General features: G+C 56.7%; 2 protein-coding genes across 15 annotated transcripts; both read left to right on the top strand.

Annotated features, from left to right (window-relative positions):
* Positions 1-1,887: 1,887 nt before the first annotated feature.
* RENBP (renin binding protein) lies at positions 1,888-11,135 on the top strand. Of its 11 annotated transcripts, none has more exons than XR_012430051.1 (12): positions 1,888-1,959; positions 2,112-2,221; positions 2,374-2,449; positions 2,560-2,635; positions 2,807-2,979; positions 3,453-3,677; positions 4,493-4,574; positions 4,862-5,098; positions 6,345-6,476; positions 9,670-10,402; positions 10,828-10,915; positions 11,000-11,135. XR_012430051.1 is itself a non-coding variant. In XM_015444256.3 (12 exons), the coding sequence occupies exons 1-11, from the start codon at positions 1,921-1,923 to the stop codon at positions 10,865-10,867; spliced, it is 1,227 nt and encodes a 408-aa protein (XP_015299742.1). In that variant the 5' UTR covers positions 1,888-1,920; the 3' UTR covers positions 10,868-10,915; positions 11,000-11,135. The 11 variants fall into 11 exon arrangements, 7 of the variants coding, with proteins under 7 accessions (XP_015299742.1, XP_065394006.1, XP_005595012.1 ...); XM_015444256.3 differs by having other exon boundaries at positions 4,862-5,037; positions 10,305-10,402; XM_065537934.1 differs by having other exon boundaries at positions 4,862-5,037; positions 10,281-10,402.
* A 266-nt stretch (positions 11,136-11,401) lies between these two features.
* NAA10 (N-alpha-acetyltransferase 10, NatA catalytic subunit) lies at positions 11,402-17,631 on the top strand. Of its 4 annotated transcripts, none has more exons than XM_045383750.2 (8): positions 11,402-11,537; positions 11,945-12,043; positions 12,430-12,488; positions 13,849-13,894; positions 14,002-14,117; positions 14,318-14,362; positions 15,611-15,695; positions 16,584-17,631. In XM_045383750.2, exons 1-8 carry the CDS (start codon positions 11,517-11,519, stop codon positions 16,725-16,727), a joined length of 615 nt encoding a protein of 204 aa, XP_045239685.1. In that variant the 5' UTR covers positions 11,402-11,516; the 3' UTR covers positions 16,728-17,631. The 4 variants fall into 4 exon arrangements, with proteins under 4 accessions (XP_045239685.1, XP_005595009.1, XP_073885756.1 ...); XM_005594952.3 differs by lacking the exon at positions 16,584-17,631 and adding an exon at positions 16,236-16,538; XM_074029655.1 differs by lacking the exon at positions 14,318-14,362 and having other exon boundaries at positions 15,612-15,695.
* The last annotated feature ends 596 nt before the right edge of the window (positions 17,632-18,227 follow it).

The raw sequence follows: 18,227 nt of genomic DNA, 5'->3' as shown, positions 1-18,227 counted from the left end.
GGGGCTGGCCCCAGAACCGAGGGGCCTTTGGCAAATGACTTTTTGGGCGCTTTGCCTGGTGGGGGTGGTACCAGGGTTCTTCCCACCCCACTCCTGTAGCTGGCACCTGCGGGGATACCCACCCTCTGCCTTCCTTCAGCTCACCTGTCTCACCACGGCTGCATCACACTCCAGAAGGCAAGGGCCACATCAGCCATGCCTCTGGTGTTTATCTGAAAATACCGAGTTTCCGTCTGAGGGTACCACTCAGCCTGGGGAGGCAGGAGGGAGGCTGGACATGAACATGACAGGCCTGTGAGCAGGGCAGGTAGATACTTTGTGCCCGGCTGGGCACAAAGCTCATCCCCTGAGCATGAGCCAAGGCCGAGGGTGGGTGCGAGCACACAGAAGATGCCTCCCCAGCTGCCAGGGGCGTCAGCCTCATTACCAAGCACCCCGAAGGGGAACTGTTTGGGGTTGGGTGGGTCAGCCTGCAGCAGGGACTGAGACGGTCACTGTGGCATCAAAGACCAGCAGTGCAGCACCACGCCCAAAGGCCGGAACCATTCTGTGGGCTGTTGGCCTGGAAGGTAGGGAACAGCTCAGCCCAGCTGCCTTGTAGCATCATCGGGTCAGTCATAGAGCCACAGACAGATTTGGGCAGCTGGAAAACAGGCCCAGAGAACGGGGGTGTGGGCTCACCTGCAGTTACTGTCTGGCCTTAGAGCTGTGTCACTTGTGTAAAGAAGTCAGTGCCGAGGCCGGGTGTGGAGGCTCACACCTGTAATCCCAACACTTTGGGAGGCCGAGGCAGGTGGATCACAAGGTCAGGAATTTGAGACCAGCCCGGCCAACATGGTGAAAACCTGTCTCTACCAAAAATACAAAAAAAAAAAAAAAAAGCCGGGTGTGCTGGCAGGCGCCTGTAATCCCAGCTACTCCAGAGGCTGAGGCAGGAGAATTGCTTAAACCCAGGAAGCAGAGGTTGCAGTAAGCCAAGATTGTGCCACTGCACTCCAGCCTGGGTGACAGAGCAAGACTCCATCTCAGAAAAAAGAAGTCAGCGCCAATGGCTCCCCATTACTGACTGTTGAGGTAGTTGGTGACAAACTGATTCAAAAGAGAGGACTTGCTAGGCTGGGTGCGGTGGCTCATGCCTGTAATCCCAGCACTTTGGGTGGCTGAGGCAGGAGGATCGCTTGAGCTTAGGAGTTCGAGACCAGCCTGGGCAACATTGCAAAACCCTGTCTCCACTAAAAATACAAAAATTAGCCAGGCGTGGTGGCACACAACTGTGGTCCCAGCTACTCAGGAGGCTGAGGTGGGAGGATCGCTTGAGCCTGGCAGGTCGAGGCTGCAGTGAGCTGCCTGGGCGACAGAACACTATCTCAAAAAAAAGAAAGAAAAAGAAAAAGAAAAAAAAAAGCTTGCCTCTTGTCTACCCTATGTGGTGACAGGTCAGAGGGACCTGCATTCAGGCCCACTAGCTGTTCCCTGTCCTGCTGCACCCCTGCCCTACAGGCTTGGTAGGGCCAAGGCCCTCAGCCGCCCTGCCTGGGCCCCTGACACATTAGGGGGCACATTAGAAGGGCACATTAGGGCCCCTCTCCGGGCTCCCTTAAAGGTAGCTGGTGTAGGGCGGGGTGGGTGGCAGCCCCGTTTCCCCTTCCCCCTCATCCCAGACCGTCCGGCCATCCCAGCTTTTCCCACCAAGCAGGATCTTGAGACCAGGGCACCCAGCAGGGGCCCTGGCGGGACTGGCCCATTCTAGGGGAGGGTCGCGTCAGGAACAAGCGCGGGGGCGGGGCCTCAAAGCCCCGCCCCCAGGCCCAGCGGAACCTGAAGAGGAGGGGGTGGGTGAGCCGGGCGCGGCTCTGTCAGCTGAGTGACAGTCACGGGACCGCGACCAACTCTGTCTGGCTTCCTAGAGGAGAGGGAGGGATGAGCAAGGGTCTCCGAGCGCGGCAGACCAGTGGTGGGGTGCGTGCAGGGAGTCCTGCCTTGGAGGGTCCCGGGGATGGTGATGTCTGAAGCCCCGTGCAGAGGTGGGGGGATCCCCGAGGGCTGGTTCCCGAGGCTGGGGGGCCTAGGTCCCATGCGGGAGCTGCGCCTTCAAGCCCCAGTTCCCCTAGGACATGGAGAAAGAGCGAGAGACTCTGCAGGCCTGGAAGGAGCGCGTGGCGCAGGAGCTGGACCGTGTAGTGGCGTTCTGGATGGAGCACTCCCACGACCAGGAGCACGGGTACTCGGCAGCTTCTGGAGTCCTCGGCAGGGTTTTTGCCCTTCCTGAGGCCCCTCCTTACTCTCAGGCACCTCACAGATTTGCTGACCCCGGAGGGGCAGGAGGGGCTGGCAAGGCCCCTTCCAGACTTTGCTAATCCCGCGTTCCCACAGGGGCTTCTTCACGTGCCTTGGCCGCGAGGGACGGGTGTATGATGACCTCAAGTACGTGTGGCTGCAGGGGAGGCAGGTACGGTGTTCCCAGCCTGGAAGCTTCAGGCACACGGCCCATCGCCTCAAAGGTCTCCCCACCTCACCCCAGCCGGCCGCTTAGGCCACGTTCCCTCCCGTACCCCGCAGGTGTGGATGTATTGTCGCCTGTACCGCACTTTCCAGCGCTTCCACCACTCTCAGCTTCTGAATGCAGCAAAAGCAGGTGCTCGCTTCCTGCCCATCTCCCAGTGACTCTGTCCATGTTTACTCAACAGGGCACATGTGCGGAGTTCCTAGAGGGGTCTAGAAGCAGGAATGGACTGGGGAGGCTCAAGGGTGGTGTGTGGGGGGCGTCCTGGCCTTACTCCTGGCATGCCAACCCCCCAACCTCCAGGTGGTGAGTTCTTGCTGCGTTATGCCCGGCTGGCACCTCCTGGCAAGAAGTGTGCCTTTGTGCTGACTCGGGACGGCCGTCCGGTCAAGGTGCAGCGGACCATCTTCAGCGAGTGTTTCTACACCATGGCCATGAACGAGCTGTGGAGGGCCACAGGGGAAGTACAGTACCAGGTGTGTGAGAGGACGGTGCCCCTGAAGACCCCACCCTGGGACCCTGCCATGGCCACCTGATGCATTCCCACTCACTACGCAAGTCCACTGCCATGGACCCATCTGTGGGCCAAGTCCCCTTCACCTCTGAACGCTCCCTTACCCCCACAGGGGCGCAGACAGAGAGGGCCCTATCCACGCCCTGCCCCCAGCTGGGAAGAGGCCCCTCCCTCCTCCCTGGGCTCCCTGTGCTTCCAGACCTTGACCCCACAGCCTGGAAGGGACTGCACCCCCAGACTGGGAGCCCCCAAGGCAGAGTGGGCGGATCTGCCTGGTCCCTACTGGACGCCAGGTGCCAGGCCCCAAGTAGGCCCTGGGTGAACGTGTCTCGGGTTCAGGAGAGGAACTGACTCTCTCATCCCAAGGCTGTGTCCTGGGGGATGGGACAGGATGTAGCCTCAGCCTGGGCCTCCCCTCGCCTCCTGCACTCCCAGACGGAAGCCGTGGAGATGATGGATCAGATTGTCCACTGGGTGCGGGAGGACGCGTCGGGACTGGGCCGGCCCCAGCTCCAGGGGGCCCCGACTGCGGAGCCCATGGCGGTGCCCATGATGCTGCTGAACCTGGTAGAGCAGCTTGGGGAGGCAGATGAGGAGCTGGCAGGCAAATACACAGAGCTGGGGGACTGGTGTGCCCAGAGGATTCTGCAGCACGTGCAGGTGGGGGATGCCTGGGGAGCTGGGGTGGTGGGAGGCCCTCCACTCCCCCACTCCCCTGGGTGCCCTGGGGCTTGACACACCTGGAGAGACAGAGATTCGGGGAGGTCCCCACCTGGGGAAGGTGGAGGGCCTGAAGGCTGGCGGGAGGGTGTGGAGCCCCAGGCAAGGCCTGACAGAAGGAGACCCCTGCCCCACCCAAGTCCCTAAGTCCCTTCCAGGCCTCTGGGCCGTGAAACCCGCCCTGTCTGTCCCCATTCAATGTTTCACCCTCCTCTGCTGGAGAGGATTGGGCCAGAAGCGAGGATTACAACTTCCTAGGCCCTGGCTGGACTCAGTGGCTCCTGGCTGTAAACCCAGCACTTTGGGAGGCTGAGGCGGGCGGATCACTTGAGGTCAGGAGTTCGAGACCAGCCTGGCCAACATAGTGAAACCCCGTCTCTACTAAAAATACAAAAATTAGCTGGGCGTGCTGGTGCATGCCTGTAATCCCAGCTACTAGGGAGGCTGAGGCAGGAGAATTACATGAACCCAGGAGGTGGAGGTTGTAGTGAATCGAGATTGTGGCCTCTGCACTCCAGCCTGGGTGACAGAGCAAGACTCTGTCTAAAAAATGAAAAAACAACTTGCTAGGCCCAAGGGAGTGAATCGGCCCCTCCTCAAATGCCCCTCTGAGCCTGGCCCACCGAAGCCAGCAGGTCCAGGGGCTTGGGTGAAAGGGAGGGAGGAAGGGATTTCTGGGGCTGGGTCTTTCTAGTTGGGTGGCTGGGTGGGTGAAAGGGCTGGAGGCAACATTCCCTTCTGCTGCTTCCCGGTAGAGGGATGGACAAGCTGTGCTGGAGAATGTGTCAGAGGATGGCAAGGAACTTTCTGGCTGCCTGGGGAGACAGCAGAACCCAGGTGAGCGGCAGGGTAGGCTGGGGGCCACCCAGGAGGAGGGGAACACTGAGCCTTGCGTTCTGGGCTTCAGATGTGGGAGTGCCTGGGGGGACGCCTTGAGGAGGCAAAGGAGAGAGGATGGGCTTCCGGAGGCTGGGGATTTCTGCAGAGGGGCAGGCTTCCAGGGCCAGGGAGCTCAGAAGCTTGCTCACTGTTAGGGAGGGAGCAGAGAGGCGCCAAGGGCTTTTGCTCCCTCTGTCCAGTCCCTCAGCCCCAACCCCGCTCTTCCGTACTCCAACCCTCACCAGGCCACGCACTGGAGGCCGGCTGGTTTCTGCTCCGTCATTGCAATCGGAAAGGCGACCCTGAACTTCGAGCCCACGTGGTTGACAAGTTCCTGTTGTTGCCTTTCCGCTCCGGATGGGACCCTGACCATGGAGGCCTCTTTTACTTCCAGGATGCTGATGACTTCTGCCCCACCCAGGTGGGAGAGCACCCAGGGCCATGTGTGACCCACGCTGATCTAAGGCTTTCTGCCTGGGGAGGTGGGTGCTTCTCTAGAGGGTAACCTGGGGCTGGATTGGAACCTAAAGGCCTGCGCTCGGCTTCTGTGCCAGTGTTACAGGAAAGGGGTTGTGATCCAGACCCCAGAAGAGGGTTTTTGGATCTTGCGCAAGAAAGAATTCAGGGCGAGTCCGCAATGCAAAGTGAAAGCAAGTTTATTAAGAAAGTAAAGGAATAAAAGAATGGTTACTCCATAGGCACAGCAGGCCTGAGGGCTGCTGGTTGCCTTTTTATTTTTTATTTTTATTTTATTTTATTTTATTTAATTTATTTATTTATTTATTTATTTGAGGTGGAGTTTTGTTCTTGTTGCCCAGGCTGGAGTGCAATGGCGCCATCTCAGCTCACCGCAACCTCTGCTTCCCAGGTTCAAGCGATTCTCCTGCCCTAGCCTCCCGAGTAGCTAGGATTACGGGCATGGGCCACCATGCCCGGCTAATTTTGTATTTTTAGTAGAGACGGGATTTCTCCATGTTGGTTAGGCTGGTCTCGAACTCCCGACCTCAGGTGATCCACCCACCTCGTCCTCCCAAAGTGCTGGGATTACAGGCGAGAGCCACCGCACCTGGCTGGTTGCCCATTTTTATGGTTATTTATTGATGATATGCTAAACAAGGGGTGGATTATTCATGCCTACCCTTTTTAGACCGTATAGAGTAACTTCCCGATGTCGCCATGGCATTTGTAAACTGTCATGGCATTAGTGGGAGTATAGCAGTGAGGACCACCAGAGGTCACTCTCATGGCCACCTTGGTTTTGGTGGGTTTTGGCTGGCTCCTTTACTGCAACCTGTTTTATCAGCAAGGTCTTTATGACCTGTATTTTGTGCTGACCTCCTATCTCGTCCTGTGGCTTAGAATGCCTCAGCCGTCTGGGAATGCAGCCCAGTAGGTTTCAGCTTCATTTGACCCAGCTCCTATTTCAGATGGAGTTGCTCTGGTTCACACACCTCTGACACCAGTGCTCCCCAGTCCCATGTCATATGGAAGCCACCAGGGAGCTGGTGAAACGCTGATGCTCAGACGTATGTGCCATTCGTCTGGAGCCCTGGTGTCCATGCAAGGACCTACAGCTCAGGAAGCTGATGTCACTGGGAGGGTCCTTCAGAACCTCCAAAGGTGTCCCAATTCACCTCCAGTAGCTTGGGTCAATGGAGACACAGCCAGGTCTGGAAAGTTGGGGAGGGGAGTGTCCTGCTGAGATGCCTGCCCCTGCTCTCCCCTCAGCTGGAGTGGGCCATGAAGCTCTGGTGGCCACACAGCGAAGCCATGATTGCCTTCCTCATGGGTTACAGTGAGAGTGGGGACCCTGTGCTGCTGCGCCTCTTCTACCAAGTGGCTGAGTACACCTTCCGCCAGGTGAGCGCTGCCTCCTTGTCCCCTCTAGAGGCTGAATGGGGTAATGGGGGGAGTCTGGCCGGGCTGTGCTCTTGCCCCCTTGCTGAGCACAGTCGCTCAGCTGGTCTGAGAGTTTCTGGAGCCCCAGTGCTGTTCGTTCAGTCAACAAAGAAGCCCCTGTCCTCCTAGAGCTCGAATTTTGGTGGTGGGGGCCAGGAGAGCAGACTGTTAGCAAGCAGACCTAGGTGCTGGTGAGAGTGACAGCTGTGGGAATAATACCACTGGAGAGGGTTGTGGGGGGCTTTTACCTATGGGGTGGCAACGGGGAAGCACTGAACAGGGGCCAAGTCAATCAGGGGTGTGTCTGAGGGACTGGGAGTCTGGGCATGTGGCACAGCAGGGGGGCCTGGCAGCCTGGAAGGATAAAGGCAGAGTAGGCAAGGGATGGACTCCAGCTGCCTGGTCTGATTCCACTGTTACCTGGGTCCTGGGGTTTGGAGGGGGAGGGTGTTATGGGGGAAGCCTGTAGGGTATAGGGCAGAAACTGGGACAGCAGAGGAAGCTGTAGCTGTCATCCCAGCCAGTGAGGGCTGGCCCAGGTGGGAACTGGTGGGGACAGAGGGTTCAGAGTCTGGTGGAGCAGCAGTGGGATTCCTGAGTCTCTAGTTCAGATGGAGAGATCTGGACTCACCATGAATGTTTTCAATATCATAAGAATGTAGATGCTGCCTGGCACAGTGGCTCATGCCTATAATCCTAGCACTTTGGGAGGATGAGGCGGGAGGATCACTTGAACCCAGGAGTTCAAAACCAGTCTGGGCAACATAGTGAGACCTGGTCTCTACAAAAAATTTTTAAAAATTACCTGAGTGTGATGCACACCTGTAGTCCTAGCTACTCAGGAGGCTGAGGCAGGAGGACTGCTTAAGCCCAGGAGTTTGAGGCTGCAGTGAGTTATGATCACACCACTGCACTCCAGCCTGAGCTGGGCAACAGAGCAAGACTATGTCTCAAAAAAAAAGGCCAGGCGTGGTGCCTCATGCCTGTAATCCCAGCACTTTGGGAGACTGAGGTGGGCAGATCACCTGAAGTCAAGAGTTCAAGACCAGTCTGGCCAACATGGTGAAACCCCGTCTCTCAAGACCAGTCTGGCCAACATGGTGAAACCCCGTCTCTACTAAAAATACAAAAATTATCCAAGCGTGGTGGCAGGAGCCTGTAATCCCAGCTACTTGGGAGGCTGAGGCAGGAGAATCGCTTGAACCCAGGAGGCAGAGGTTGCAGTGAGCCGAGATCGCACCATTGCGCACTCCAGCCTGGGGAACAACAGCAAGACTTGGTCTCAAAAAAAAAAAAAAAAAAAAAAAGAGTACAGATGCTGCTGAGATCTATGAGGCAAAAAGGGAAATGGAGGCCCAGCAAAGGAGACCGGAATCAGTGGTGACGTAGGAAGAAGACCAAACCAGGGGCCCCCTGAGGCCCAAGTGCTAGGAGCAGAGTGATAAGCTGTCCTGACTGCTGCCCAGGAGGCACCTCGAGCTGCTGAATGCAGGAAAGGACATGGCACCCAGTGGTGGCAAGGCCTGGGTGGTGAATGAATGAAGATTCATCATGTGTTTCTAAAGCCACGACTCCGACTCCACTGGTAAACCCTGGTACTGGGAGGACTATAGCAGGGGATCTTATTCTGGGGTGTGTGGGCTTTGAAACCGGGGGTGGAGAATCACATCTGTATTTGTACTAACCTCTAACGGAAACTAGCATTTGCTTCCATTATGAGTGGAGGCAGTGAACCACATTGGTAATAGAAGTGCCTGGCTTTGTCACCGATAGAAATCCCAGATGTGTTTATATTGCATTGCAGTTAGAGGGACATCTGCAAGTATCACATATGCTCATCACTACTTCCAAACCACCAGGGTTGTTAGACCTGCAGCTATATCTTAATATTTAATGCATTCATAGAGTATGTATTAGGGGCCACCAGTTATAACTCAAAAATGAAATAATAAGATATAGATGACATTAAACAATTACAAAAGCTATGATTAACAGGTAAATTGGCTGGGTATGGTGGCTCACACCTGTAATCTCAGCACTTTAGGAGACGGAGGCGGGTGGATCACCTGAGGTCAGGAGTTCTGGACCAGCCTGGCCAACATGGCGAAACCCCGTCTCTACTAAAAATACAAAAATTGGGCTGGGTGCCTTGGCTCACGCCCATCATTCCAGCACTTTGAAAGGCCGAGGCAGGCGGATCACTTGAGGTCAGGAGTTCAAGAACAGCCTGGCTGACATGGTGAAACCCCATCTCTACTAAAAATACAGAAAATTAGCCAGGCGTGGTGGCAGGTGCCTGTAATCCCAGCTACTCAGGAGGCTGAAGCAGGAGAATCACTGGAACCTGGGACGTGAAGGTTGCAGCGAGCTGATATCACGCCACTGCACTCCAGTCTGAGCGACAAGAGCGAAACTCTGTCTTAAAAAAACAAAAACTGGCCGGGCGCTGTGGCTCAAGCCTGTAATCCCGGCACTTCGGGAGGCCGAGACAGACGGATCACGAGGTCAGGAGATCAAGACCATCCTGGCTAACACAGTGAAACCCCGTCTCTACTAAAAAATACAAAAAGCTAGCCGGGTGAGGTGGTGGGCGCCTGTAGTCCCAGCTACTCGGGAGGCTGAGGCAGGAGAATGGCGTAAACCCGGGAGGCGGAGCTTGCAGTGAGCTGAGATCCGGCCACTGCACTCCAGCCCGGGCGACAGAGTGAGACTCCGTCTCAAAAAAAATAAAAATAAAAATAAATAAAAACCAAAAAACCAACCAACCAACCAACAAACAAAAAAAAACAGGTAAGTCATTATGCATCAACCAACATAACAGAATACAGAAGGCAAAAATCCAGACATTGAGGGAAATTCTTTACCTTCCTGTGTCATGTCAAGTAGTCAAAAAATAAGTAAGGACTTGAACAATGTAACTCAACAGATAGAATGAATACACACAGAACTAGTATTATTTATTTACTATTATTTTTTTATTTTTTTTGAGACAGGGTCTCTATCGCCCAGACTGAGTGCAGTGGCACGATCATGGCTCACTGCAGCCTCAACCTCCTGGGCTCAAGCGATCCTCCCACCTCAGCTGCCCAGGTAGCTGGGACTACAGCTGTGTACCATCACACCCAGCTAATTCTTTAATTTTTTTTTTGTATAGATGGGGTCTCACTATGTTTCCCAGGCTGGTCTTAAACTCCTGGACTCAAGTGATCCTCCCGCCTCGGCCTCCCAAAGTGCTGGGATTACAGGCGTGAGCCTCTGTGCCCAGCCCAGGACTAGTTTTACTTCCTACGAAGAAGAATACACCAACTCTTATGGGCCACCATTTAAAGAGACATTTTCATACTGGACTTCAATGTAATTGATTCCATGATCCTTTGGAGAAGAGGCTGAACTGACAAGGCTTCCTGAGACAGGTGCCCCAAGGAATGGTAGTGGAGAGAGAAGGAAAGAGAGTGGAATGGGCACTGGGCAGGGGCAGACGGACGACGAGATGCATTTGGGACCAATGGTGAGCCAGGACAGGAGTCAGATGAGATTGTACATCTGCTGGAAGACAGGCCTGTGAAGCTGGGAATGGGAGCTCCAAGGGAGTCACATCTTCAGAGTTTCATGACAGGTCGTTTCCTCCATCAGGGTTCTTTGTTTCTTTAAATCAACGTAACCACCACTACAGTCACGATAGAGAACCTTTTTCTTTCTTTCTTCTTTCTTTCCTTCCTTCCTTCCTTCTTTCTTTCCTTTCTTTTCTTTCTTTCTTTCTTTGAGATGGAGTCTTGCTCTGTCACCCAGGCTGGAGCGCAATGGCGTGATCTCGGCTCACTGCAACCTCCGCCTCCTGTGTTCAAGCGATTCTCCCGCTTCAGCCTCCCGAGTAGCTGGGATTACAGGTGCGCCACCACGCCCAGCTAATTTTGTGTTTTCAGTAGAGATGAGGTTTCACCATGTTGTCCAGGCTGATCTTGAACTCCTGACCCCAGGTGATCCGCCCGCCTCGGCCTCCCAAAGTGCTGGATTTCAGGCGCGAGCCACAGCGCCTGTCTTGATAGAGAACGCTTCTACATCGCAGGGCAGGGTTCTTTCATTCCATCTAGCAGTGTCTCGTCCCCTTGCCCAGTCGGTTATATAGTTGTAGCCCTGCTTGCTGCGCCCACCCCTGCTTTCATCTTTGTGGAGGACGCAGTGTCGCGGTTCAGATCGCTGGTTCTGGAGCCATGTTACCTGGGATCAACCCAGGCTCTGACCCCTGGTAGCGATGCAGTGGCATCTGGGCGGGTCCTGCAGGCGCTAGCTGTCACTGTCTCTGTTATTCCAGTTTCGCGATCCCGAGTACGGAGAATGGTTTGGCTACCTGAGCCGAGAGGGCAAGGTGGCCCTCTCCATCAAGGGAGGTCCTTTCAAAGGTGAGTGGGGGACAGGGCGGGGCCGCAGGGGTTGCGCCTCTCGGCTGCCCCCGGCCCTCACTACCTGCCCGCCTCCACCCGCAGGCTGCTTCCACGTGCCGCGGTGCCTAGCCATGTGCGAGGAGATGCTGGGCGCCCTGCTGAGCCGCCCCGCCCCCACGCCGACGCCCGTCCCCACCCCCGCCCGTCGAGGCGCGCAATAAAGGCTGAGTCTGCTCCACCTGCGGCTGTGCGCGTGTCTGTGGGCTCGCGGGACCCGGGCTGCGGCGCCGAGGGAGGGGCCTACTCCAGCTCCGGGGCAGCGCCCGCCCCGCCCCCAGGCCCGCCCCGCCCCCAGGCCCGCCCCGCGCTGACCGGCTGCGCGCATTGGCCCGCCTCGCGCGCTGGCCTGTCCCGCGCATTGGCCAAGCGGCCGGGAGCACGGGCCCGGCGGCCGTGCACTTCCGGCCGGTGGCCGGCCCGGCGCGCACCGCCCCTTCCGCCACCGCCCAGCGAGCCGAGCCCCGGTCCCAGCCCCGGCCGTCCCGGCGTCGCTTCGGAGCGCGGCGGCAGCTGACTGCGCCTTCACGATCCGCTGGGACCCGCGAGCCCCGCCGCCGTTATGAACATCCGCAATGCGAGGGTGAGCGCCCGGGGCGGGAGGCTGTCCGCGCCGCGTGGGCGCCGGGCCCGGTGGCTGCTGCGCATGCTCCCGAGGGCCCTGGCCGAGCCCGGCCCGGTGGCCCTGCGTGTGCCTGCGGCCGCTGGACCTATGGGGCTGGCCCAGTCCGCCGAAGAGGCCGGGGCGCGGGGCCGGGGCTGCGATTCCCTCCTGTTTGCGTGATGTCGGGCCTGCGTTGGGTGGGCTCCGGGGACCTCCGGGCGCCCACTGCTGTTCCTGTGCTCTGGGCGTTGTGCAAAGTCAGATCGTCACAGCGCCTGCTCAGCCCCGAGGGAGGGGGGCCGAGCAGACCGACGGGGAGCAGACTTCTCACCCGTGGTCACCGGCGCCTTGGACTGAGCGCGTTCCACTGCCCTCCTTCCTTGCAGCCAGAGGACCTAATGAACATGCAGCACTGCAACCTCCTCTGCCTGCCCGAGAACTACCAGATGAAATACTACTTCTACCATGGCCTTTCCTGGCCCCAGGTGGGCAGCTTCTGAATTTGGGCGTGGGGGAAACCAGGCCGAGGAAAATCCAATCGGGCCATCTTGGAGGGAGTGGACAAGTCTGTCAGAGCCCAGGGGGCTGTATGGTTGGTGACGTCCCTAGTGTTTTCAGCTGGCAGGCAGGGGCAAAGGAAAAGAAGGCGCCTGAAGGGAGCAGAGAATAGGGGCATCGGGCAGGATCCCCACATTGCATCTTCTTTCTGGGCATGGGCAGGGCACAGTGTGGCGCGGGGGAGACCAAGTCACCCAGCCTGGAGGTCATGAGCCATCACACAACTGGCCACTCGTCCAGCTTGTGTCCCTCTAAAGGGCTCCTCCAGCTCCAACATGAAGTTTTCTCACTCCCTTTTCCTCTCTGTCACCAGCTCTCTTACATTGCTGAGGACGAGAATGGGAAGATTGTGGGGTATGTCCTGGCCAAAATGTGAGTCACCAAGGAGGAAGAGAGAAGCTACACGTGTCTGGTGGATGCCTCTGTGGGCTTTAAAAAAATGAATAGGCTCTTTCTTTTCAGTACAGTTGAAAGTTTATAGAAAAATTGAATAGAAAGGACATGGAGTTCCATAGAACCCCTCAGCATTCCCTCCCTGCCAGTTTCCTCTATTAGTAGCTTGTTGGATTTGTGTGGTCCGCTTGTGACAAGTGATAAACTAATGTGATATATTACTATTATTATTATTATTTTTTTTGAGACGGAGTCTTGCTCTGTTGCCCAGGCTGGAGTGCAGTGGCGTGATCTTGGCTCACTGCAAGCTCCACCTCCTGGGTTCAAGTGATTCTCCTGCCTCAGCCTTCCTAGTAGTTGGGATTACAGGCATGTGACACCACACCTGGTTAATTTTTTAATTTTTTTAGTAGAGATGGGGTTTCACTATGTTGGCCAGGCTGGTCTCGAACTCCTGACCTCAGGTGTTCCACCCACCTCAGCCTCCCAAAGTGCTAGGATCGCAGGCGTTAGCCACTGCACCCAGCCGATATATTAATATTAACTAAACCCCCCTGCACTTCTCTTTGTGTTGTAAGCCCCATGGTTTTGACCAAATGATATGTGTCCACCTTTGTATTATCACAGGATAGTTTCACTGTGTTCCACGCATTTATCCCTTCCTCTTAACCCCTGGCAACCACTGGTTTTTTACTGTCTGCATAGTTTTTGCCTTTTCCAGGATGTCATAGAGTTGGAATCATACTGTATACAGCCTTTTCAGGCTGGCTTTTGTTCACTTAGTAGTGCACATTTAAGCTTCTGCCTTGTCTTTGCATGGGTTGACAGCTCATTTCTTTTTTTATTTTTATTTTTTGAGATAGGGTCTTGCTCTGTTGCCCAGGCTGGAGTGTAGTGGCATGATCATGGCTCACTGCAGCCTCAACTTCCCAGGCTCAAGTGATCCTCTCACCTCTGCCTCCCAAGTAGCTGAGACCACAGGCATGCGCCACCACACCCAGCTAATTTTTTGATTTTTTTTTTTTTGTAGAGACAAAAAAAGTGTTGTCCAGGCTGGTCTCGAACTCCTGGGCTCAAGCAATCCTCTTGACCCGGCCTGCCGAGTAGCTGGAACTATAGGCGTGTGCCCCATACCTGGCAGGCATGGGGTTTTCAGGCAGTAGAGGGTGGCAGGATCAGCTGCTCTGATCCAAGAGGCTCCTGGCTCTCCCCGAGCTGGGGTCTTAGGGGGCTGTAGGGCCAGCCTAGAATTTGCATATCCACTTTACAGATGGCGGGGGGTGGGGGTGGCTGTGCCTACACTGAGCTCCTTTGCAGCCTCTGCTTTCTCCCTCTCCAGGGAAGAGGACCCAGATGATGTGCCCCATGGACATATCACTTCATTGGTATGTAAGGTTCACTCAGGCTCTCTGGTGGGGGTGGAAGTGGGGGTTAGTTGAGGCAGCCCTCAAGGTCCCAGTCCTTCACCCGCTCTCTGCTCTTCTCCTACCAGGCTGTGAAGCGTTCCCACCGGCGCCTCGGTCTGGCTCAGAAACTGATGGACCAGGCCTCTCGAGCCATGATAGAGAACTTCAATGCCAAATACGTCTCCCTGCATGTCAGGAAGAGGTGGAAGCCGGGCTGAGGGAAGGGGGATTGAGGGGGAGAGATATTGCCTTGACGGGGGTCCTGGGGTACCTCGGCTTTTGGTGAAGATCCAGGAAGTGGGATTGGGGTGAAGGAGGGACCAAGAGGAGGGGCAGGCACTGGACGTGCTACCCCTCCCTGGCCATGTCCGTGCAGCTCAGCAGTGCCTTGTTCCCCTGCAGTAACCGGGCCGCCCTGCACCTCTATTCCAACACCCTCAACTTTCAGTAAGTAGATCTCGAGTTTTCTCGTGGGCTGGGGTTGGCCCCAGGTCTGGCCCACCAGGGCACCTGAGACCGGCTGAGTTGCCTTCCAGGCTAGGGGTGGGCCGGATGTGGGGAGGACGCTGTGGACCCCAGTGCTGCCAGGATGCCTCCACATTCACTCGGTGGCTGATGGTTGAAAAGCCGGCATGGAGACAGCACCTGCCTGCTGAAACGTGCTCCGTGTGTGTTGTGATGGAGGAGCTCTGGCCCATGCTGGCAGAGGCTGGTGAAGGGCACACGGGCTGTTTAGTAATGTTTGGGAATAAAGAGGTGTGGGTCCCTGGCGTGAGCAGATCATAGCATGGCCAAGCACCTGGAAGAATCCAAGAGAGAGCAGAATCAAGGAGAATGCACGTTCAGGAAGGAAGGACCGGCGGCCAGGCAGCCTAGTGGATGGGGCAGGTCTGCCTGAGGACCGGGAGGCCCCGTGTGCCTAGCACAGGAGAGAGGACCTGGCAGTCAGCATGCCCAGTAGACAGTGGAAAAAAGTGCTTGCAAGTGAAGCTGGGGTGGGCTGCCCGTGGAGGGACACTAACTGCAGTCAGCCCCTGTTTGGTAGGGGTGAAGAGGAGGGACTGTTGGGAAGGGCAGTGGCCTCTGGGCTGGATGCTGGCAAGAGGGATCTGTGACCCAGATGAGGATGTCTGGTGGGAACTGCTTTATAGCTAAGTCAACAATCCTCATGTCTTAGGCCTGGCAGGGCCAGCCTAGGCCATTGAGTCCAGCTCCCCTTCCAGGGACATGGCCACCCGAGTCTGCACACATGCCTCCCCAGTGCAGGCATGGCCCCTGAGCTGCTCAGGCAGGGCCCGTGCTGCCTAGGGATGACTCCCCTAAACAGAGCTCACTGTCTTTCCTGGGTTCTGATGGCTGTTGAGAGGCAGCTCAGTAAGGGACAGGACGCAGGGCAGGGAGGGAAGGGGAAGGCTGAATTCAGGAATTCAGCTCACAAGAAACCACAGAAATGAATCCTTAGTAGCCAGGCTAAGGACACAGAACGGGGGCAGGACAGGGGTGGGGCGGGCCGCTGTTTCCTGGAGCCTTTGCTGGAGAGAACAGAGGGCAGGTCACACCGGACTTGCTGTCTCAGAAAGGAGCCCTTCAGGGAGAAAACACGGCATCTTGCTCCAGTAGCCATGATACCAGGAGTGGAGGAGGGTGTCCCCCAGGTATGGGTCTTCCTCCTTGCTCTCTACCCTCTGCCCCCAGGATCAGTGAAGTGGAGCCCAAATACTATGCAGATGGGGAGGACGCCTATGCCATGAAGCGAGACCTCACTCAGATGGCCGACGAGGTAAGAGCCTGCATGAAGCCAAGCCAGGCAAGCGGGGGTGGCATTGGGGAGCCCCGAGACAGTGGCTGGAGGTGCGACCAACTTTGAATGCCAGCCCTTGTGGCTATGTTGCCAGGAGTCACGACCTCAGTTTCCTAGGTTGGGCTTTAGAGGAGGCCATCTGCCTAGCAGCCTGGAGGGTGATGGGAGAGGCAGAGGGAGGAGGCTTTTAGAAGGGAAGTGGGGAGGCCTGGGGACCAGTGGGTGGCCTGCCTGCTCAGAGGTAGTTCTGAGTCAGGGTTCTGCCCCAGGCTCCTTGGGTGGCAGGGCTGGTCAAGGGGCAACGCTGTGTCGTGGGGGCCTCCGTGGTAGTCAGTGAGCCCAGGTAGCAGTGGACTGGGGCTCCAGCCAGGTGTCCCCACTCAGTCCCACGTGTCCTGCCTAGCCCTGCTGCCTCACTATGCCCCTCTCCTCAGCCAGCGACAGGGCCAGGCTCCCTTTGTCTGGAAACTTAGGCCCCATCTCTTTACCTCCTGCTTCTCCCTGGGTTCCTGGTGGCAGCTGAGGCGGCACCTGGAGCTGAAGGAGAAGGGCAGGCATGTGGTGCTGGGTGCCATCGAGAACAAGGTGGAGAGCAAAGGCAATTCACCTCCGAGCTCAGGAGAGGCCTGTCGCGAGGAGAAGGGCCTGGCTGCCGAGGATAGTGGTGGGGACAGCAAGGACCTCAGCGAGGTCAGCGAGACCACAGAGAGCACAGATGTCAAGGACAGCTCAGAGGCTTCCGACTCGGCCTCTTAGAGCCTGCCCCATCCCTTCCTCACCCCACGAGCTTTCACAATAAATTCGCTCCGTGGCACTGGGGAACTTCGTGTGTGTGCGTGTGCACATTTAGAGGGTGTGTTTCTCCAGGTCCTCTGGTGGGGAGGTGAGCCTCAGCCTTTTGACCCAGAGCATCCTGCCAGTCCGAATAGAAGGGAAGAGCTTTGGAGGTGGGACTCCCCAGTCTCATGGCCTTCAGCAGCTGTGGCCCCGGGAAGGAGGCCCTGGGCTTAGGGAGAGACCCTGCCTTGGAGGTCTGCTTGGCCACGCTGAATGTGTTTTGTGGCATAAGCCTGGGCCGCTTAGGCTCAAAGCTCAACAGCAGGGCTCCCACTCTTGGTATCCTTCAGTTCTCCTCCCATCTTCACCTTCAGACCTTTTCTCTCCCTAATCACACCTGCTTTGGGCTACAGCAGCTCTGCGGCATAGCCGTGGGCTCCAGATGTGGACATCTGACTGCTCATTGGGCTTATCTACAGCTGTCCTGAGTATAATGACCCAGCCAGACGCCCTGTCAACGGTCCTTGAGTCCTCCCTTCCCTGCCACCCTAATGGTCAGTGAGTCCATGATACCTCTTGAGTCTACTCCCTGAGTTTGCATTTGAAAATAATTTATTTTTAGTACAATTTCCCCCCGTTTGCCCTATTGACATTTTGTATTAGTTGGTGTATTTGTTATTGTTGATGAGCTAATACTGATAAGTTATTGTAAACTATAGCCCATGGTTTACATTAGGTTTCCTGTCTGTGTTGTACAGTTTCTATGGGGTTACACAAATACATAAAGCCATTTATTCCCTCAAAATAATTTCATGCAGAATACAAAACTGGGTGGCTGTTGGGTGCGGTGGCTCATGCCTGTAATCACAGCACTTTGGGAGGCCGAGGTGGGCGGATCACTTTAGCTCAGGAGTTGGAGACCAGCCTGGGCAGCATGGCGAAACCCCATCTCTACTAAAAATAGAAAACCGGGTGTGGTGGTGCACGCCTGTAATCCCAGCTACTCGGGAGGCTGAAGCAGGAGGATCCCTTGAGCCCGGGAGGTGGAGGTTGCTGTGAGCTCTGATCACGCCACCACACTCCAGGGACAGAGACCCGTCTCTAAATAAATAAATAAATACATACACACACATCAAAATCCTGTTTTTCATGGAGTCACCCTAACCGTAACGCTCTCTCCTGTGTCTCCTCCCTTCCCTTCCCTCCGGCTGCAAAGCCATCGCTTGCTGTTCCTAGTCCCTGGGCGGGCCCTGTATTCCTGAGCCCTCTGTGTACCCTGCTACTGCAGGTGGCACTGCTCCTCCGCCAGGTTGAAAATTCGCCAAACAGACCTGGAGCTCGGTTCTCTTTGGCTGGCGCCTGGCACGTGACCAGCAGGCAGCCAGCTGCTGTGGAAGCGGAGCCCGGAGACCGGCAGGGCGGGGCCGGGGCCGGAAAGGCGCGTCTGCGCACGCCCGCAGCTCTCCGGTTCGCGGCTCGGGCGAGGCTGTGTTCTGATTGGCTTAAGACGTGGGCTTCCCTTTGTATGGGCCGGAGGCGGAGCTCTGGCCCGCCCCGCGCCTGGCGTCAGTGTCTTCCGGTTCGCAAGCCCGCGGCAAGCTTCGTTCCCAGGCTCTGATTGGTCCGGCGGCTCTGGGTTCTGCGCGTGGGGTGCGGGGGAAGGGCGGGCTTGCGCACTGCCTCGGCCGCGCCCCGGCGCCGGTGGAAGGGAGCTGGCCCAAGCTCCCACGGCGT

This window comes from Macaca fascicularis, chromosome X (assembly GCF_037993035.2).
Source record: "Macaca fascicularis isolate 582-1 chromosome X, T2T-MFA8v1.1".
NCBI lineage: Eukaryota > Metazoa > Chordata > Mammalia > Primates > Cercopithecidae > Macaca > Macaca fascicularis.
This window is presented reverse-complemented; position numbering and strand designations above follow the sequence as displayed.